Consider the following 18,047-nt stretch of genomic DNA (forward strand, 5'->3'; position numbering starts at 1 on the left):
TGCAGCTTTGTCTTCTTGTCTTAGTAACTCCCAACTGTAGATAAGAGAACAATGTTTTGCAATGGTGTATGAAAAAGTATCTAGCTGTACGTTTTATTTATGTTTCTGTTTAAACCATCCGCTAGTAGGTATTCGATAAGTAGTTTTTAATTTCTCCGTTCATTTCACCTCTAATAAATTTTCTTTGGAAATTCGAAAATTTATATTCGCAATTGAAAAATGTAGGTACATTTTATAATTTATATTTCATCTAAGTTCATCTTCACTATTATCTTCACTCATCTTGTTTCAATATTTTGAGCTTAGCGAGAGCTTAGAGCTGTTTTAGTGTTAAGACTAGCTGTTTTTTAGCTGCTTACGCTGTTGGGTTTTGATTTTTAACTAACTTTTTGCTTTCATTTTTTCTCGTATAACGAAGTCTAATTTATTACCTAGCTAAAATGTTCGTTCATTATACCCCCTGCCTACCCCAACTTTATTAGCAAATCTGCCTTGAAAAATGAATGTAATGTTTCTTAATTGTCCCTTGTAAAACTTCCTGGGTGACTTACGTTGCATTTTTTCATGAGTACAAAGTACGGCAGTGACGGCACATAAAACTTAACACTGTGGCATCTATGCAGCTGTAATAAGTGTCAAGTTGCAATAAAAATGTCCGTCCGATGTGTTGTGGAAAAATCACAGTAATTTTTCGCAGCAGTTAGAAAAAAGGCAAGATCATTACGTCAAGTTACATGCTTTTTATCCGAATAATATGAGACGTTTCCTGTTTTCAAGTACCATAAATGTTTAGTTACTTTGTTGTTGTAGAGATGCTTGTCACGTGTTCGGACTTCGGATACGGAGATATGTATACAGAAATATACATGTAGAGTTTTGATAAGTATTCGAAAATCACATTTAAAGATGCATAGAAATTAACTACGAGTAAATTCATACATCCTAGATATAAATCAAGGTGAACATATTTTTTTTTTATCAGAACTAGTTTCAAATGCCATCTTAAAAAAACTAGATGTGCACCAAATTGCACGGATTTCGATCGTGGACAAATCAACTTGGGTCACGTTTGCATATAGAATCCTTAATTAGCAATATGCAACTGTAAAAAATTGTCTGAAAATGTTTCCTTAAGGAAAAATAAAACTCATAAAAACTAATTTAATTATTATTGAAAGTAGGCTTTTGAAAAGCACTTTTACACGTCCCAGTAATAACCCTATCACTGCTTTGGGACAATAAATGCCAGTAGTGCTGAGAAGAAGCGCAAGATACTGTCGAAAAAAGATTTTGTATAAAAATTATCAATGCCAACACTATAGAGGTATATTTTGTAAAAATCCTTCGGATACGGAATACAACAATCACATCTCTATTAACAACAAGTACACCCACCCAAGGTCGACTTAGAAGCAGCTATTACGGGGTCTGACCTGCACTTATGACTCCAGTCAAGCGTGACGAGATGTCACGTACAATTGTCAAGTACGTCATAGCAGTTGGCAAGATCGTTACCGGCCATTTTGCAAACTGCCTGGAAAATAGCGCCGGTGATAAGTCAGCGTACATGCATATGAGCGGAGCGCGAAGCGTAGGGTAGAGCATGAGCGGAAAAGTCATAAGGGAGAGAGAAATTAATAATGTGGTTCTGTGGACACGCTGTTTCTTTGTTAAACGAGTATTCGTGCGGAATTTAGGTTCTTATTGATATGAATATTTCTTATTTATTTATCTTAAGTCTAATTATAATTCGATATTCTTTATTTTTTTACTTTATCCGTGTTGTATGGTGCATACGTACTTAATACTTGTTATAGATAGACACTGCGAAAACCACTCTAGTACCTGGCATTAAAACTGGTAGCCAATGGCTTGAGTACTTATTTTCCTTACTTTTGTCAAGCTTGAGACGCACTTCTGATTGCTAACACGCAGTCTCTCCGAAAATAATAATATCGCTATTTAACGTAATGTGAATGAGTACAATCCTGAATAAGGGTAATGTAACCCAATAGGCTAGTTTCCTAAAAAAAATTTTTTAGTCCATTTTAATAAAAAAAAAATTGAACACGTATATTTTTAATTGTCAATCAAACAAATAATTACAAAGTTATAGTGTGTTGAAGTTCTGCGCGACGTCACAAAGTGCTGCACTTTTACTCACTCACTGACGTCACGGGCCTTTTCTTTAGAACTTTGGCACGCTTTATCTCTTTACATTTTCATTAGTTTTAAAAAGTGAAAAATACGTGTCGAGTAGTTTTTGATAAGCTAACTGACGGACTTATTAAAACTCTTGCTTTTTTACCCAGGAAACATCCCTATTCTTCATATCTTTTGGCACATTAGATGCTACTTTGGCACTGATTCACCAGCTCGAATAAATTATCTTCTTTTGTTTTCTTCGTACTTTGAGCCCCACAAACTCTTGTAGTACACAAGCGTGATCACAAACGGGTTTAATCTTTATACAAAAACTTTTTTAATAATACACATCACTCGCGACATTTGAGCGCAAGCTATTAATATTCTCGTGACGTCAAATCTAAATCCTGCAACTTTGTTGACGGGTAAACGTAAACGAGTTCTAAAACTCTCGAAACTTATTATGAAAACAAAAGACGAAATAAAGAGAAAAAACCGGGCAAGTGCGAGGCGAAATCGTGCACCGAGGGTTCTATTTAAACATGTAAATAGGTTAATCCTAAAATTAAATTTTCCAGCAAAAAAATCACGATGTATGGAAGCCGCACTTAAATATGAAATAAATATTTAAGTGTTTCTATTTAATTATGTTTTAGTACGTATTGTTATAGCGGCAATAGAAATAAATCTGTGTTTCAACTATCTGGCTACCATGGTTCATGAAATACAGCATGGTGTCACCATACAGACACACAGACAGTAGTCTTTGTAATAGGGTTCCGTTTTTACCCTTTGGGTACGGAACCCTAAAAAAACGGAACATTCTAAAGGACATTAAGATTACTTCAAAAAGGGTGAAGTGCTGAAGACATCTCTTGATACGACCATTATGTAAGGGAACGCGGATGGTAAAAGTAAAGCAAACAACGCACTGAGCTAACAAGTCAAAATCCCTTTTGGCTTTACACAGGCTAATAGGAAAAGCTATTTATCTTTTTTCGCGTCAGAAAGTTGACTTGAAGTTAAAGGGACGAGGAATTTGCAGGGTTGCTGCAATCCTTTGATAATGTTAAAATACATGATGTAGTAACTACTAAGTACTCCTTTCATCTGCTGTCTTTTTCAAGCCTAATCCTCATACTTTTGTTAATTTAAAAAAAAGTAAGTCATTTATCGCCAACAAAAGGTTATAACAATATTTTTCTAGCGGCTGCTGCACTAAGCTATGCTTGTGTTGAGGCAGCCTTAACAGAAGTTTATACAAACTGAAAATTCCTGATTTGAGAGATAAGTAATACCTAAATTTATTTATGCAGCCTATAAGAACGTGTCATGTCACTGAAAAGGTATTATGTAACAGCAGATCTTTATCCAATTATGGTGGCATTACGCCAATTTGCTACAGCAAATGACTCTATCGTGCATTTTTCAGTTAAAACTGATTCGATGACTGATTTCCCAGCAGATACGGAATTTAGTATGGAATGATCAAGTGACTGGACTTAACAGTGTCTAAGAAATATAAATAAATGTTTTAAATTTTATTAAATCCTAAGCTAACAAAGACAAAGTTTTAAGGAGATAACTAATCTTAGAATGGGAGGCTTGTGGCATGACAAAAAATGTAATGCTCGTGTAGCTTTATTCCAAAAACTCATTAAAATTAATCTGTACGTAATCTCCATAATATCAGAGTCGAATTATCGTTATATGGATCGTATAATACTTAGAACTTTTAAAAATGTAAAACATCTATTAGAAACCATGTAACAACAAGAGTATGTAAACCTGATCGTTAGGAGAAAATTATTTTCATCTTTCAGCTAGAAATATTACCTCAGGCGGTTGCTAATAACATAGAATATGAAAAATCTACCTCGATACCCTACAGGCTTAATTATTACGTATAATAAGTCGGTGTTAGCAATGTTTCCACGATCCTATAATCTGAAAGCTCAAGGCAGCGCGCTTTTGGTTTTCCAGATACCTTTTCCTCTTGTAATCCATTCTGCGGATAATTACTCTGCATTTTATTAGTCTCAATACCTCAAACACGCTGAGCTAGTTTGTGCTGTAGCTAGTTTATTAGATTAGAGTCTAATCCAGACTTAATTTTTGTCGTAAAATAGCAGTTATAGCCACAAAAATCAACAGCATGATAGTATCAAGTTGATACGCCGTCGTCTATACTTATGTAATAAGTTCTCTGATGAAAAACTCATGGAGAGGACCACTTGGTCTTATCGCCGAAAGCGATTTCTTCTAAAACGATAAAGGGAAATAGTGGATACTGGAGTGGAACAACGTATTGTGCTAAAAATATATCAATAATACCACTACACTTCCATTTCGCAAGCTAAAAGTAAGAACCACATTTTTCTATAGTGAACAGTTAAAAAAAATCTAGTAATAAAAATTCCTATTGCTTTTGCTCGCTCAGGACACACGGATTAACGGTACCATACAACGTCTCTGCTGATCCAAAGTACAACTTTTATCATATTTTGGAAGCAGGTTTTATCAAAACTGGAAAGTTTGTTTACGTAGTATACCAGACCAGGGTTATGACGTCAATTTTTGCAACCCAGATGATAGAAGAAAAGGAAGAAGAATATCCGACTTGGGAATAAATTCAAATTCTAAATAAAGGGGTTTTCCTACTGAAAACAACATGAAACGTTAATTAATATTACATGTTCTACCTACGTGTAGGTAAATTTATTTTACATTTTTAATTAAATAATCATCAATCATTCACTCAAGATGAATATAACTTTTCCATACAATAATTTATAACCCTGTTCGGCGTCATAACATCAATTTTACATAATTCGATTTACATTATAATCGCGCATGATGTTTCAACCGTAATCCCAACTAATATTATAAATGCGAAAGTAACTCTGTCTGTCTGTCTGTCTGTTACGCTTTCCCGCTTAAACCTCGCAACCGATTTTGATGAAATTTGGCATAGAGATAGTTTGAGTCCCGGGAAAGAACATAGGATAGTTTTTATCCCGGTTTTTGAAACAGGGACGCGCGCGATAAAGTTTTTCTGTGACAGACAAAATTCCACGCGGGCGAAGCCGCGGGCGGAAAGCTAGTAAAAGATAAATTGAACCGTCTAACTGCTGTGTCAATACGATATAGACTCGCTTACATTCATTAAGTCCCCATTTACCATTATCAGAAAAAAATACGAGGAAAACTACACGCGAACGAAGCAGATAATCGTCTGCAAGTATCCTTTGACGACGGACTTGCGCCAACTAATCGGCAGTCGAACCGGAACAGACATTAGAAAAATAAAAATAAAAACAAAAATTGTGCGTTCGAAATTTCAGTTTTAAAATTTCTAAATTTTGAATAGTGTTCCAACCTTTTTAAGTGTGATATTATTTTTAATTTACAGTGTTGAAATTTTAAATTGGGATTAATGTGTGTTTTGAGTTTTTAAGTTGAGAGAAAACTTTTTAAAAATGCTCGGGAAACACACGAAGTTGTTTTTCGGCGTGTCGCTCGTTGCATTGATTGTGTCTGTGATTTTGGCGGCCTGGGGCTTTCCTAAGATTGTCAGCAAACAAATTCAAAAGGTAAGTGGACACTAGAATATCGTAAAGTATTACAACTTTAGTTTACATTAAAAATACATTACGAGCTTTTGCTTCTTGTCGTACCTACTTCATTTGTAATATGTGCTGGTAACCGGTATAAAACTTTTTAACTAATGCTCAAGTATTTAGTCCGGTGCTAAAATTTCCACTCATTAATATTTATTTTGAACAACATAAACAAAACAAGGCTTAAAAATAAACTTAACAAGATGGTATAAGATATAAATAAAAAAGTGAACTACAAACTTTGGTAAAAAAAAAACTACTTCTTTAGAATTCTTAAATGTAGAGTCCAAAGAGACTAGTATAACTAAAAGTAAGACTTTTTTAATTTACCCACAACTGGTTTGCAATTTAGGATTTTATCTTATGTAATACAAACTTAGGGATCATGTAGCTATACAGTATACAATAATATTACCAAAAAGTACAGGCTGCTTGACATTTTTGAACAACAACAAGTGCAAAAAACAATGAAGTTTTATTTGATTTCGGACTAAAATGAGATGCATAAGGTTCAAAATCAAATTAACATGCAAACGAGCCAAATGTAACTGTTGAGAACAAGTTTCGACGTTGGCGCGAAGTTATTATCAACAAATTCGCTATGGACGTTGACCCACTCAGCATCAATACCTGAACATTCCAATTTGAAGGGCAAAACGGCCCATGCAGCATCATTAATAAGAATATACTTGACTAAAAAAGTACCTAAGCACAGAAATAAAAAAAAACATGACTCGAAGACTGTCAAAAATCACGGAACACACATAGGGGTGATTCGGGTAGCCCTAGTGATGCTCTACCACCCTGTTTAAAATTCTTGTTTCACAGTGTTTGTAAAAAAACTCCTACAAAACTGCTTGATCGGTTGTTACGAAATTTTGTGTGTATTTAGTAGGTCTGAGAATAGGACATACACTATTTTTCATACCTCTACTTAGGTGCAAAACAACGTTTGCTGCTTTAGCTAGTAGTTATATGAAATATTAACCTAAGAATATCAATGAAAATAGATACAAAACAAATGATGAATGCCCTTCAATAGCTCCTGTAGGACGGCGCGGCCTCTGACAAAATATTTTACTTGTTTACTCATAAGACACCGGAACAAACCAATGTTGTTACAAACCCAATACCTACTCGTACTTCACCATAACATTTCTGAAGTGGAAAATAAATAAAGAAATAATACAGTGCTTACTAAATCGCTTCCACCTTCGGCCTGATCGTCACTTACCATCAGGTGAGATACAGGCCAAGAGCTTCCTCTTTGTGGATAAAAAAAAATGAAAAACTCACGAAATGCTAACAATTTTAAGAAACTCATAAGTTGGAACCGCTGAATTTGGGCGGCACTACTCGTAGCAATAATAATGATGATTCATAAATGAAAAGAATAAAAAGTTAAGTCGCAATCATTACCGCGCAGACAATAAGTTGTTTTCATTGTTGCCATTTACACGCATATCTTTGTCTTATGTGGCTGTTGTCACCCGGTTGTGACATGCTGAACATAAGTTAAAATAGCGGTAGAAATAATCACAAACAAAAATCTTTACTGAGCGTCTAGACAACATATTTTTTAATTTGCAACTGAATCACACTATGACCCATTTAGAAGGAGTAGTAGATAAATAATCAAATCAATTTTATTTATCAACTTGTCCCTGTTACTTTAATGAGACCAACCTGTTGTCTCAAATGGTCATGGCCATGAGACAGGTCCTCCAACAACCAACAACGGCTAGAACCTGTGCACACTGCGTTTTATTCCAGGTGCCATCAACACACGTTAACGCGCTATTACACGATTTTCTAGCGATCAATGTAACTATGATCTATGCAGCAAAGAAATCTATCAGTGGTGCGCCCACTTGGCCCTTAGGATTAGAATTTATTTAAAACAATTACTTAAATTTAACCGCCTCTGTGGTCTAGTGGTAAGACCACCTGCAGACGCAGAGGTCCCGGGTTCGATTCCCAGTGGGAGCAATTTTTCTGTTCGGTTTGGTTGGTGGTAGGGCTTGTTCTAAGTCAGCCTGGCTAGCTACCACCATCTTACCTAAGTCTTTCGCCATAACAACAATGTTAACAGCATTGTTGTGTTCCGGCAGTTAGAGGTAAGATAGCCAGTTCCTCCGTGGTTGAGGATTCCGGGTGAAGCTCGCTTCCACCTTCGGTCTGATCATCACTTACCATCAGGTGAGATACAGGCCAAGAGCTTCCTCGTTGTGGATAAAAAAAAAATATTATTTAATTTTTGACAGAACATCCAGATCGACAACTCGTCGGTGATGTTCGAGAAGTGGCGGAAGATACCGATGCCGCTCACGTTCAACGTATACGTGTTCAACGTGACCAACGTGGAAGACGTGAACAACGGCGCCAAGCCCCGACTGCAGCAGATAGGGCCGTACGCTTACAAGTAAGTAACCTTTAACCGGCAGACAGTGGTGACTGAGTTTGTTGCGGCGCTTCTTCTCAGCACTTGCCAAATGTTGGTCTCGAAGCGCTGGTAGGGTAAAAAGATTATGAGACATGTAGAGGCTCCTTAAGAGCAAAATGACGATTTGTAAGAACTATTTATTAGTCTAAACAAATAAAGAAATTTTGACTTTGACTTTAACACGAAGTTTTATTTGGCTCTAGGTAAGTACAAATACTTCGGAAAAGTAGTGTAAGCTGGCCTCCCACTTGGTGAACCGACGATCTGGTGAAGGAAATACCTGGATGTAGGCAGCATAGGACCGGTCGTTGTGGAATTCCGTGGGGAAGGCTTTTATCTTGGCTTTTAGCTATCACGATATGCACAAGAAACTACATATGTTGAAAAATAACTTAGAAGTACTGAAATACTCTGTTGATTTCAATTTGATGAAAATGATAATAATGAGATACAAATGCTAGCATTGCGACTGATTTCTATTCATGGTGGTAAAAAAGATTGCGATCTTTTTCCCTATAGCCATTTGCCTAAATCGACTAATTCCCCAACGACAAAAACCATTTTGTGAACCAAAGCTTGAATTTGAATCGAGTTTGGCGTCTATTGGCCTTAGAGTAGGCGCACACCGTTGATTTTTCGTCGGCCGATAGTTTAGTCGGACAATTGATCAGTATGGGCATGTATAGGAGTGCGCACACTACGCCGATTCGATTTGGCCGATTCTTCATACAATTTAAAATCGGGCACAACTATCGGCATACTAAGAATCAACGGTGTGCGCCTACTCTTAATGTACTCCCTGATGAAGTGTACCAAGGGTGTAAAAGTCAAATCCAATTCCATTTATATGCTTAGGGTGAGTTTTTGGACATAAGTTTCCCCGTAGCCCTGCGGTGTCTGTTTTGTGATTATAACCAGAACACCCGGAAAATTACACGAAAGTTAAATTTCGCAAGAAAACAATTAACATGTTTACGCACACCACTGAAACGAATTAGGTAGCCCACGTGTACGTGTTCATTTCCACTTCAATGTAACTGTTAGCTTTGTAAAAGAAGCCTTCTTTGGTGAACGTTTGTTTGTTGTTGTCATCTATCAATGTTTGTGCACTAATCAACAAATAGTGCTGTTATGATTTATTCAGAAAATCTACAATGCTTTCCATTTAAATAGCCTTTACAGAATCCCCATCACTAATGTATAAATGTCAACAAGACACTTCCATTATTCAGCGTCATATCTGAACAATTTATAACGCTTAGTAGAATCAGTTGGTTATTAGTTAATATCCAGGAAAATCTCTTAACTCTCCAGTGACCGATTCATTTTTACATTACTCGTAATGAATAAAGGTTAGTATTAAATTTTCCAAGCACGTAACTTTATCACAACAATCCCTAGAATTAGTACCGAGGTTTAATCCTTTTGAACAACTGAGCAAAGGCTACAAAACCGCCATATTTCCAAAACTTGTATTAATTAATTACAGGCCTTGAAAACGTTTTTGCTAATGAAAAATAACTGCTAACGAGATTTATTTCTGGGAATGTTTGAGTGACATTCAATTTCAAAGACAATAACTTTTACGCAAACTATACCTAGAATTAATAGCGAAGTTTATTACTTTTTTACGTCTAGTCTAGGAAAGCCTATAAATAAAGCAAACATTTCCAAAACTTTGAATCACGTACGCACAAACTTTGATAAGTTAAATTTTATAAAAAAAAATAAAACCGACTCCAAAAAACCTACACTAAAAAGTAGAATAATAATTACTAATTACCTACTTATTTATTAGGACGAATTATTAATATTTATGTAGGTATACCATGATTGATACTTCTGGAGTCGGTGCCAAGATTATGAAACATGTAAAGTTTGCCTGCACCGACTCCAAAAGTATCAATCATTGTATACCTACATAAATATTAATAATTCGTCCTAATAAATAAGTAGGTAATTAGTAATTATTATTCTACTTTTTAGTGTAGGTTTTTTGGAGTCGGTTTTATTTTTTTTTATAAAATTTAACTTATTTCTTGCTTTTTAGTTAACTAATTATTACCTTGATGTTACCACTGAAGGTAGGCAGTACATTGAGACCATATTCTTAATGTATATTATAAAAAAGTTCATCCCCAATTTTCCACCCTTGGGGGTGAAATATTTTCTTCAAATTCGCATGAAACCACCCTTTTGATAATACCTATTCAACAAAAAAGTAATCGTTCTAATTGGTTTATAATCGGCGGAGATATTGCGTATAAAAATGTTCATCCCCTTTTCCACCCTTGGGGGTTGTTTTTTTTATTATTAAATTTAAATGGGACCACCCTTGAGGTATTACCTATACGCTGAAAAAAGATTTGTTCAAATCGGTTCATAATTGGCGGAGTTATCGCGTAACAAACATAGAAAAAAAAAAAAAAAAAAAACATACAGGTCGAATTGAGAACCTCCTCCTTTTTTTGAAGTCGGTTGAAAATTGATTTATAAATCAAATTAATTCGACCCTACAATTTGAATAAAGTTGGTAGTTTTTAACTCTGTAAGCCTTATAACAGAATAATTTGGTTATTACAATTTAAGTTATTATTATTAAATCATGTGGTTCTGACAGAATAAAACTCCACTCCTACTCTTCCCGTGGATATCGTGAAAGTACTTATAAATGTCCAGTCAGTCTAAAAGACCAGTACCACTAGCATGAACAACTTTCGTCTTCGAATCGTTTGCGTATTCGATAAAATTGAATACTCAATCTTCGAATTAAATGATAACATGACAATTTTGATTTTCAAAATAAGTTTCGTGCAACCACATCTCATACTAAGTTCACTTTACGAAACGTTCACAAGGGCGCTGTTGTAGTTTTCAACCGACTTCAAAAAAGGAGGAGGTTCTCAATTCGACCCGTATGTTTTTTTTTTTTTTCTATGTTTGTTACGCGATAACTCCGCCAATTATGAACCGATTTGAACAAATCTTTTTTCGGCCTATAGGTAATACCTCAAGGGTGGTCCCATTTAAATTTAATAATAGAAAAAACAACCCCCAAGGGTGGAAAATTGGGGATGAACTTTTTTATACGCAATATCTCCGCCGATTATAAATCAATTTGAACGATTATTTTTTTGTTGAATAGGTATTATCAAAAGGGTGGTTTCATGCGAATTTGAAGAAAATATTTTACCCCCAAGGGTGGGAAATTGGGGATGAACTTTTTTATACGCAATATTTTTTAATTTTTAGTTTTTTTTTTGTGTTCACGCATTTGAAGTCGGTTTTATTTTTTTTAAAAGTTAATTATCTTACTAAATCTTTTAATGGCGATTCGAGTACGTAAACGATTTGAACTCGAAAGTTTTTCGTGCTAGCCGTACAGGGTGGGCAGTGTATAAGGTGTGATCTCCCGTTTGGCTCTTGCAAATTAGAGAGGGTCGTGTTCCTGCAGCGGAGAGAAGAATAACATAATGATGATGATAACTTTAAAATTATTTTAAAACAGATATTATTAACGTTTAAAGTTAAATAATACCAAAGTTGTCTGGGCTACGACTCATCTCATACAAGTTCCAAGACTCGGGACCCACCTTTTTTACCGTACCGGGCAATTTGTACCTAAATAAAGGACTTTTCAAATAACAAACAAAGTTAAAGTACCGCTGCCGTTGGATCGGTAGGGTGGTGTGTCGTTCTACAGGCAGGACCCACTCAATGTTCGCTCGCGACCCACCACAGGGTCGCGAGTTCGCGACCCATAGTTTGGGAAACGCTGCTCTAAACAATATTAAATAAAAACAAGAACAAAGAGGCAAATTGAAATACTATTTTTGCACCGTTCATCCAATTTTAGATTCCTTCATTTTATTTTCGCTTTTTTCCAGAGAATACCGCGAGCGAACAGTACTCGGGTACGGGGACAACGACACAGTATCCTATACCCTGAAGAAGACCTTCATCTTCGACCAGGAGGCGTCAGGCTCACTGAGCGAGGACGACGAAGTCACTGTCATCCACTTCTCTTATATGGTACAGAATGCATTCATTATCGAGCAGTTAGTTATTTGACCTGCGCTTTAATAGGCATGATAATGCATGCACAGTGGCGTAGCTTGGGGGGGGCAGGGGGGGCCATGGCCCCGGGCGGCATATGAAAGGGGGCGGCGGATAAGAAAAAAAACATTGCATGAACAAGAAAAAAAAAGGTCGACTATGTCTACGTTGAGACTAACAAATCTAGCTATACTGGCAATTGAAAATGAGATACAATTTGATATCGACGATTGTGTAAAAGATTTTGCTTTAAAAAAAGCACGAAGAGTACATTTTTAATCTATTTTTTTAAGTAATAGTAACAAAAATATTTAAGGAGTTCCTCTAAAACTTGCGCCACAGATAATCTTTCGTGATAACTATTTACAAACCACTTTTTTAATTTCGGTCTATAACAAAAGTAATCAAGAAAAAATATGGTGGTTAGCTAGGGTACAACCCTTAATATTTTTGAAACACCAACTTTTTTGTCTTTGGTCCTGAATTTTTTATTTTTTAATCGTTGGTTGAGGTTGCCAAGGTGTGTTCAAAAAATTGAGATAAAATTAGAAAAACAAAATGGCCGCGCCGCCATCTTGGATTGAAAATGCGATTTCGGGGTGTTTTTGGGGAGTCGTAACTTTTTGATGCGCAATTGTTTTTGAAAATTTCTTTTGAATATTTGTGACATGTATAGTCTTCTTAAGAGCCACATTCACAGATTATAAAAAAACAAGATGGCGGCTGAGCCGTCGGCCATTTTGTTGCGATCAAAAAATTCCCAAACTTTGGTAGCAATTTTCCGGCAGATGGCGACACCGGAGTAGAGTACAATGTTCCGGGCGATTTTTGGTCTGTTATTCGAGTGTTGCCATGAATCGGAAAAAACTACCATTTTGGTAGAAAATTTTCCACCACGGCCCCGGATAGTAGAAAATGGAAATTTCCAAAAATTCCAAAAACTTAGTATGCAGTTTGGTGACGTTTGGGGACCCGAATGACATTTCACCATTTTTATGAAAAAAGTCTGGCAACACTGAAAGTTACGGGGAAAACAAATTTTCGCGACATGGGTGTCTTTAAAGTTAGTGACGGACAGAAGGAGTCGTGGCAGAAAAAAAATAAAAATGAGGTTTGGTCGGATATACGACCCAGATTAGGGGAAAAATCCGAAATGTCAGAAAATCAAGATGGCGGTGGCGTGGGCGGCCATTTTGTAAAAAGTTGAAAATTTCGAAATTTTGGAATTCATTTTTCGAGTAGTTGGCAACACTTTAGAAAGTCGAGTTGTATGGCGGTTGTGTGTCCTGTCGAGAGGTTTCGCTTGGGTGAAGAAATTTCTCCAGTGTTGCCATACCTTAGGAGATTTGGTCCAAAAATGTCGAAAGTAGAAATAACGACTTCCGGTCAAAAATTTGGAAGACGCCTCCTGCAGAGAGGTCGTGCAAATGACATTTGACCATTTTCGTCTCGATCATCTGGCAACACTGGGAGCTACGGGGAAAAGTATTTTTTTCGACATGGGTGTCTTTAAAGTTAAGGACGGATAGAAGGAGTTATGTCAGAAAAATACTGAAAATGGGGTTTAGTCGGTTATACGACCCAGATTATGGGAAAAATCCGAAATGTCAGAAAATTAAGATGGCGGCTGAGCGGGCGGCCATTTTGTAAAAAGTTTCAGTTTTCTGATTTTTCCAATGCATTTTTCGGGCAGTTGGCAACATTTGGGAAAGTTCGGTTATATGGAGCAATTATGTAGTTTCTCAAGGAGTATCGTTTGGAAATACAAAAATTTCCAGTGTTGCCATGCTTTGAGAGATTTGGTAAAAAAATGTAAAAAATGGAAATAACGACTTCCGGTCAAAAATTTGGATGACGCCTCCTGCAAATAGGTCAAACTAATGACATTTGACTATTTTTATCTCGATCACCTGGCAACACTGGGAGTTAGGGGAACTCAAAGTTTTGGGACAACGGTGGTTTTAAGGAATTGTTGAAACAAATGAATTCGGGATTGGGTGAAGTTAGAAAAAAAGTGAAAATGGTCCAGATTAAGGAAAAAATGCAAAATTTTGGAAATCCAAGATGGCCGCCAAGCGTTCACCCGTTTTCCTAAAGGAACTAAATTCTCCATACAAATTGTATGCAGGGGGGCTTAGCTAACGTAGAAAAAGGCGAGGCCGAAGGCCGAGCGATAGTTTGAAGCCTGTGAGTCGCCATAGATTTATTTTTAATTCTAGTGTTACATACATAATAAAGCTGAGCTATTTAAGAAAATCAAACTTCCTGTGGGTTTCCAGCAATTGCTTCTCTTTAATGTATTTTCCTTCTGAAGCAGTGCGTGGTAGTTTATTTTGACTTTCAACAAATAAGGTGAATAGTGTACCTGAAGTCCATTCAATATAATATTTAAACTTTAAAATATTTATAATTAAAATAAAGGGCGGCGGATTTCCGGACGGCCCCGGGCGGCGAAAAGCCACGCTACGCCACTGTGCATGCAACATACTAATCACTGTCTAGAGATTGAGGGTCATGTTTTTAAGGCTACATCTGAGATTTTAATCCAATTTAAGTACAGGCCGCCTTAATGTGCAACAACTTACTTATCGCCTATTTTCCGCCAAAACTATATTACTTGAGCGTGCATTAAGGTGGCTTTATTTTAACAAAAGGGTGGTGTGTCCAAAACTAGGTTATTTGAGCTTACAATAAGATAATCTTATTTTAGCAAAAGGGTGGACTAATATGATGTCAATATAAGATTAACTCAAAGAAATCTTTTTCGTTTTCTTGTTGTCTTGGATTTTTTTTCTGCAGTACCCATTAAAAAGAATCTAGAAACCCATATATATTCTCTACATTGTTCTAGGCTGCTATCCTGACAGTGAACGACATGATGCCCAGTATAACAGGCGTGGTCAACGGAGCTTTGGAACAGTTCTTCACCAACCTGACTGACCCTTTCCTGAGGGTCAAGGTCAAGGACCTATTCTTCGATGGCGTCTACGTCAACTGTGCTGGAAACCATTCTGCTTTGGGTAAGTGTTGGCATAATAGACACTGTCTTGCCCTCGGAGCATTCCATTAACTCCGAGAATAAGTTGCAAACCCATAGAACCTTTTTTTAATTCACAACGAGGAAGCCTCTTGAACTACATTTCACCTGTTAAAAAATAGATATCAAGTTTATAGTGGAAGCGAAAAAAGAAATTCTTTAACATATTAATTGGTAAGCTAGCTGTAGGCTGTAGGAATTTGAAACGTTTGGTGAAATATGTTTGCACGAACTTCTGGAAACCTCATACGAAAAGTTATTCGGTAAACCGCAAAAGTGGGAACTTCCGGAAAGATGTAAAATACTATGTATCAAAAACCACATACTGTTCACCGAAAAGTTATTTGATAATCATCAAAAGTGTGAACTTGCGGTAAAAGGTATAAAATACTATGTAGCCATTTCAAACATAATTTCGTCTTCTTCTTCTTCTACATGAATTTAGAAGAAATCCTAAAAGATGTTTGCCAACAGAGAGAGATGGCATTGTATCCGCCTCTACTACAACCGATGTGAAAAATGCCTCAACGTGACCACGACCGCTCTGCCATGAGCGTAACTAATAAGAAGAAGAAAATATGTCACTACTTTCCTAAAGTCCCATGTGAAATAAATGTCTATAAATAAGGTATCTTAACCACAACTTAATATCTATTTTGAGAAGTCGTTGAGGGTCTTCATCTCTGTGAATCAAAGACGCACTTAGCACGTGAATGCAAATGGTTTGTTTCATCCCGACAAGGAAAACATCACAATAGTATAGTTTTATTAGCGCTAAATCGCTTTCAAGTCAAACTAATTAGATACTTGAAACGGGTATTATAGACTCGTTCGCCTACAGTAGGTACTGCCAGGCCTGGCTCACTCCGCGCGGTACATCCAATAATTACCTACAGCGAAGCGCCCCGCCGGCGGGTATTATATCAGTCGAGTGTCACGCGCGCGCTCGTCAGGACGCTGGCGTGCGTTGTACTCGTAGTATGATTATAATTCTATGATCGAAGTATTATTTAAAAATGGACATAAAGAGAAAGAAATATTGTGCGGCGTTCGGGTGTTTAAATTCGAAAAGTAATCTACCGGATTTATCTTTTTTTTTTCGCTTCCCAAAGATGCTGAAAGGTATGTTGGCCATGTAGGTAATCAATAATTCTTAGGATAGTATAGGAACCTAACCTGCTATGACTACTGCTCAGAATGCGTTCGTTCGTTTCAGCCAAATGACGTCCACTGCTGGACAAAGGCCTCTCCCAAGGTTTACCATAATGAATGCATACTTACCTACATACGTAGGTCATTACAAATAAGTAGATTAATTATTTTTTCACTAGACAGCAACCCTAATAGCGTAAGAAGAGTTCAGAGGCACGCGATAGAAAGAGACAAAACTTGTAGGTGAATAAAATTGTAGGTACGTAGTGCTGTGCGAGCTGAATTCCACTGTATCGCGTCGTAGCAAGACTCGCATTTATTTAAATCGTCTTGCGGAGTAATCCTTCTGTACCTGTACTATTACTTATTCTGTGGTACTGCTATGCAAATACAAAGTAAACGTAACAGTACTCACAGTAACATTTTATAAAGACTTGGTTATTCAATAGACAATATTGAGTAAACATTTTTTACGAACAAAAAGATATGTAAAATAATTCGCGACGCTCTGCCAGAGTTGTGAAGTGTTGTTAATAAAATACTCACAATTGAAAATCAAAGGGAATGTATGTGAGGATAATTCTAATAAAAACAAAAGCCTTGTTCTGTATAAAAAAAACAAAGGTAGCTTACCTTTGTACTTTGACCCCGGTATCAAATTCAACGTTCTAATGAAGCTGTCAATAAAATAATGGAATGTAACAAAGGTATCTTCTTTGTTACATTCCATTATTTCATTCTCCATCGTTCTTTGTTAGAGAAATTAATTTACACTACAACGGCATTTCTTAAAATAAACAATACGGGCCTTATAACATAAAGTTAAACGCGAGTTGAACATTTACGGGACTATTCCCACCTCTCGTTCCCACCACTGCAACTCCTGTGCAGCCAGGATCTACAGCTTGACCGCCACAAAAGCCCAACCAATGAAGGTCAAGTTTGTCCCGGGGGAAAGTTAAACTGTCATTGGACCCGCAACGAAATTAATCAGAAGAACATAGGAGGAGTTCTAAATTAAGGTTCGACTTTCCATTGCAAAGCGGATGACAGGTGACAAACAACGGTTTAAAACCGTTAAACATTCAACCCACGTTTAACTTTTTTTGTAATAGCACTAAAGGACTTTGTGGGTATTCCGAAGCACCTAAAAGTTATACGTAATTTAGTATTAGGATATCCCGAAATGTATTCTTCTCAGTTGTGTCTCAAAGGTAAAGAAAAAGTTTTCACACTGGTCATTGCCTTTCCACTTCCTTCTATTTACGGAGAAATTATTCGGAAGTTTCCTTCGGTCCTTGATTGAAAAAGCCTAGTTTGCGGTCCATTTAACCACAGAGTTCAGCGCGTCCCTCGACCCACAATAAGAGGATTAGAAATGAAATTAGCATAATCTGGCATAGCAACAGTCCATTGACCGCTTATGGTCCCATAAATGCTTAAATTTCTAGGAATCTGCCTCAAGTTTTTTTAGAGCAATTCCCGTTAAGCCCATTACGACAGAATGAATTAAAAGTGAGTCAGAACTAGATTAGCAACAGAAAAAGTTATCTTAGGCTTGCACCACCTAACTTTGACCGTAACTATAACGATA

At 36.6% G+C, this 18,047-nt stretch overlaps 1 protein-coding gene across 1 annotated transcript in view; it reads left to right on the forward strand.

Annotated features, from left to right (window-relative positions):
* The first annotated feature begins 5,571 nt into the window (after positions 1–5,571).
* Positions 5,572–18,047, forward strand: part of LOC135073407 (sensory neuron membrane protein 2) — a 38,212-nt gene continuing 25,736 nt past the window's right edge. The window contains exons 1-4 of the mRNA XM_063967587.1: positions 5,572–5,738; positions 8,030–8,187; positions 12,096–12,240; positions 15,116–15,284. Of these exons, the coding sequence (XP_063823657.1) occupies positions 5,625–5,738; positions 8,030–8,187; positions 12,096–12,240; positions 15,116–15,284 (586 nt within the window). The 5' untranslated portion in view covers positions 5,572–5,624. The remainder of the gene's footprint in view (positions 5,739–8,029; positions 8,188–12,095; positions 12,241–15,115; positions 15,285–18,047) is intronic.

The sequence above is a fragment of the Ostrinia nubilalis genome, chromosome 7 (genome assembly GCF_963855985.1).
Source record: "Ostrinia nubilalis chromosome 7, ilOstNubi1.1, whole genome shotgun sequence".
In the NCBI taxonomy this organism is placed as follows: Eukaryota; Metazoa; Arthropoda; class Insecta; order Lepidoptera; family Crambidae; genus Ostrinia; species Ostrinia nubilalis.